Genomic DNA, 3,664 nt, shown 5'->3' on the forward strand with positions numbered 1-3,664 from the left:
ATTCCTGCACGCGGGGCTCCTCACAGCTCCTGTAAACACCTTCCAGCAGCACCTGGAACAAGAAAGGAATCAGTTTTCAGGGCCCTGGCACCCTCACGTTTGGGGTATTATTATCAGCCCTCTCCCTGCCATCTGCTGGAAGAGAATGACACGACAGGTAACCTGTCGATAGCTCTCAATTATCAATCACTTATCAATTAAGTCCTCGTGTGGGTGGAAATGGATGCTTTCCAAGTCTTGTTGGGCTGAGGAAGCAACTGAGCCCCACACTGCCCCCTTCCAAGGGAGAAGAGGCCAGAGCTGAAGCAGGTGGGTCCCCAGCTCACCTTCACCTGCCCTTGAGAGCAGCGATCCAGCAGGATGAGACATTCTGTGGCCCCTTGGAGCAAAGCAGCTCTCACTGGCTCAGGCGTTGGGCTCTGGTCAGTGTGAACATCCCAGATCAACTTCAGCAGGGCTGGGAGGAGCACAGGGAGCCTGCAGGGCATCCTGCAGACAGAAACACAAAATGTGCCTTATTCCAGAGCTTTTCTTCAAGCCAGGGGACAGCACAGCCTTGCTGAGCAGCTCCGAGGTGCTCCAGGCAAGATGTGGGGCGGAGCAGGCTGGCCCAAGATCGGTGACTGCTCCGGGCTGAAGAAGCTGCCCGGCTTGGTGTGGCCACCAGAGGGGGGTACACAGACCCTGAGCATGAGGGAACTTTTGGAGGGTGTCCCAGGACACCAGGCAGCCCAACTCCCAGCACAGGGCTCACTCCACAGTGAACACTGAGCTTTTAGCCGAGCTGATCCTTCTAGAACAGGCAGAAGTCAGATCAAAATGAGGACCAGGCTTAATTTTGGAGCCAGGATTTTCAGCCAAGCAGTAATGCCAGTGGCTCCTCCCTCTGACAGATGCTCCCTCAAGATTCCAGGGCCTTTTCCTCAAGCAACAGGAACTCTGAGGGAGGGACAGCACTCAGGACGTGCAGAGTGTCCCACCTGGGCCAGGCGTGCTCGATGGCGCAGCGCAGCGCCTCCAGGATTCCCAGCCGGGCCTCTTCCTCAGGGCCATCCCAGACTTCCAGGTACCCCAAGATAACTCTCTCCAGCCTCTTCAAGTGCCTCACCATCAGGATGCCAAGTCTGCTGACACAGAGGAAGTCAGGCTGAGGAGGGGGACACAGATGAAGGTTCCTAGGGGTTGGGGAGCTGCTCCCACCTCTGCAGGAAGGCGGGCAGGGCACGCGCGTACACCCTGCGCAGGGCCAGGCGGTGCTCGGCTTCCATCTGGGTCAGCACCAGCTGCAGCACCTGGTGGCAGGGAGCAGGGGGGCTGCTCTGCTGCTGCCACCTCTGGGCTCTCTCCAGGATGGGCAGCAAGTCCAGCAGGCACAGCAGGACTGCCTGGATGGGGTGTGAGATTGGGAAACGTGAGCGGTCCCGCTCCAAAAGGCACAGTCACCTCCAACCCTGCTCGACACCCACAGCTCCCCTGACAGCCCTGACTGCTCCTACTGCCTGTCAGCAGCCCTGCAGCCAGGCTGGCACCTCCAAGGGGATGGGAGACCAGGGACCTCCCCTCTATTTGGAGGTTTTACTGAAATCTATTGAGATAGTTTGTCCCTTGGCCACAAGGTTGGGCTAGGAGCAGCTTCCAGTGCCTGAAGGGGCTCCAGGAAAGCTGGGGAGGGGCTTGGGACAAGGGCAGGGAGGGAGGGGATGAGGGGGAGGGATGAAAACTGGGAGAGGGAGATGGAAGTTGGAGATGAGGAGGGAATTCTTTGGTGTGAGGGTGGTGAGAGCCTGGCCCAGGTTGCCCAGGGAAGCTGTGGCTGCCCCATCCCTGGGGGTGTTGAAGGGCAGGTTGGATGGGGCTTGGAGCAGCCTGGGCTGGTGGGAGGTGTCCCTGCCCATGCAGGGGGTTGCATCTAGATGATCTTTAAGGTCCTTTCCCACCCAAACCCTTCTAGGATTCTATGAATCAGGTTCTCTCTCCTCATGCCTTAGCTGGTTGTCCCTCTTGGGGCTGGCACACGACCTCACAAGGCAGGTCCCAATGAAGTTCTGTCCTACCTGGATGAGAGGGGCCTCCCGTGAATAGAGGTGGTTGTACAGAGCATGGTACACAACCTGAGCCCTGTTGAACTGGCAGAGCTCAGCAGCTGGCTGCAAAAACAGGGAACAGAACATTACTCCTGGGTGTCACACTCAGCAGCCTCTTCAGGTGACAAAAGAGGAGCCTTCAGAGCCCCAGGTCTTCCCAACCCCACCCTGGGACCTGCTGTGCAGCAGGAACACTGCTTACCAGAGGGGGCAGGTCCCAAAATAAATGCCAGTTAATCACAGAATCACCTTGGTTGGAAAAGACCAACTGCTAACTAACACCAACTAGTTCTTAACTAAATCACCTCCCTAAGTACAATGTCTCTATGATTCTTGGATGCCTCTAGGGATGGTGACCCCACCACTGCCCTGGGCAGCCTGTTCCAGTGCCTGACAACCCTTCTGGGGAACAAATTCTTCCTGACACCCAACCTACACCTCCCCTGACACACCCTGAGGCCATTTCCTCTTGTCCTGTCACTTGTATCTCCATTGAACAGCCTGATCCCCATCTCTTTACAACCTCCTTTCAGGGAGTTGTAGAGATCCAGAAGGTCTCCCCTCAGCCTCCTTTTCTCCAGGCTGAAAAACCCCAGCTGCTCCTCAGAAGACACCTGCTCCAAACCCTTCATCAGCCTCACTGCCCTTCTCTGGACATGCTCTCATAGCTCAGTGTCCTTAAGCCCTGCCCTGCACAGGAGCATCCTTCACCTCCCCAGCTGCATCTCTGCAGTTCCACGGCTGTTACTTCACTGCCCTGCTCTGCAAAACCCTGATGGGTCAATCAGCTGAGTTCAAAAGGCACCAAACCAACCCTTTGCTTCATGTTAATATACATAAGAACCACACATATTTGAACACTAAGGGACAGTGGGGAGGATGGTGCAGGATCTCTAGGCCAAGAGCACCCCCAGGATCACAAGGCAGGAATCCCAGCTGCCAACCAGCCCCCCCTTCCTTCAGGCAACACCTAGAGAGGGCTCCAATCTCTGCAGCCTCTTACCACGTTGAGGATGATGTGGTGCAGGCACTGCACCCCCAGGATCTTGTTCTCCTCCCTGTAGTCATCCGAGAGGAGCAGGGAGGGTGGGAGGACCCGCTCCAGGTGGGGGCTGAGCCAGGGCCGGGTGACCTGGGGCAGGGTCCAGCAGAACACCAGCTTTGTGGCTGGGTTACACTTCCAAGTGTCTCTGGGAAGAAAAACACCAGCTCAGGGAACACGGGAACTCACGTTTCCCGGGTCTCTCAGCTCGGATTGATTCTCCCCCCCCCTCCCCTCCTTCCATTACTGGGGTGTTTGTAAAGTTCTTGCCCCCAGATTTATCACTGAGTGTCTCCCAGTGCCCGAGCTCAGCTTCCCAGAAGTTTCCAGCACTTCCTACACACAGACCAACCGAACACAGCACCGCTGCCCTCCCCTCCCCACTCACTTGGTCAGCTCGTGTTTCAGGATCCCCAGCACCGCTGCAAACCTTCCTTCCTCCTCCTCGCTCTTCCCTCGCAGGAATTCAGCCACCGACCCGCAGCCTGCAGCCCGCACCAGCCCCGCCAGCAGCTCCTGGGCCACCCCCCGCGACCTC

At 57.3% G+C, this 3,664-nt stretch overlaps 1 protein-coding gene across 1 annotated transcript in view; it reads right to left on the bottom strand.

Moving 5' to 3' along the window:
• TTI2 (TELO2 interacting protein 2) overlaps positions 1-3,664 on the bottom strand; it is an 8,246-nt gene that overhangs the window by 140 nt on the left and 4,442 nt on the right. Inside the window, exons 4-10 of the mRNA XM_009993246.1 lie at positions 3,515-3,661; positions 3,088-3,274; positions 2,055-2,147; positions 1,201-1,385; positions 981-1,124; positions 327-489; positions 11-52 (exon numbers count right to left, since the gene is read on the bottom strand). Coding sequence (XP_009991548.1) covers positions 11-52; positions 327-489; positions 981-1,124; positions 1,201-1,385; positions 2,055-2,147; positions 3,088-3,274; positions 3,515-3,661 — 961 coding nt within the window. The remainder of the gene's footprint in view (positions 1-10; positions 53-326; positions 490-980; positions 1,125-1,200; positions 1,386-2,054; positions 2,148-3,087; positions 3,275-3,514; positions 3,662-3,664) is intronic.

The sequence above is a fragment of the Chaetura pelagica genome, unplaced genomic scaffold (genome assembly GCF_000747805.2).
Source record: "Chaetura pelagica isolate M959 unplaced genomic scaffold, ChaPel_1.0 scaffold302, whole genome shotgun sequence".
In the NCBI taxonomy this organism is placed as follows: Eukaryota; Metazoa; Chordata; class Aves; order Apodiformes; family Apodidae; genus Chaetura; species Chaetura pelagica.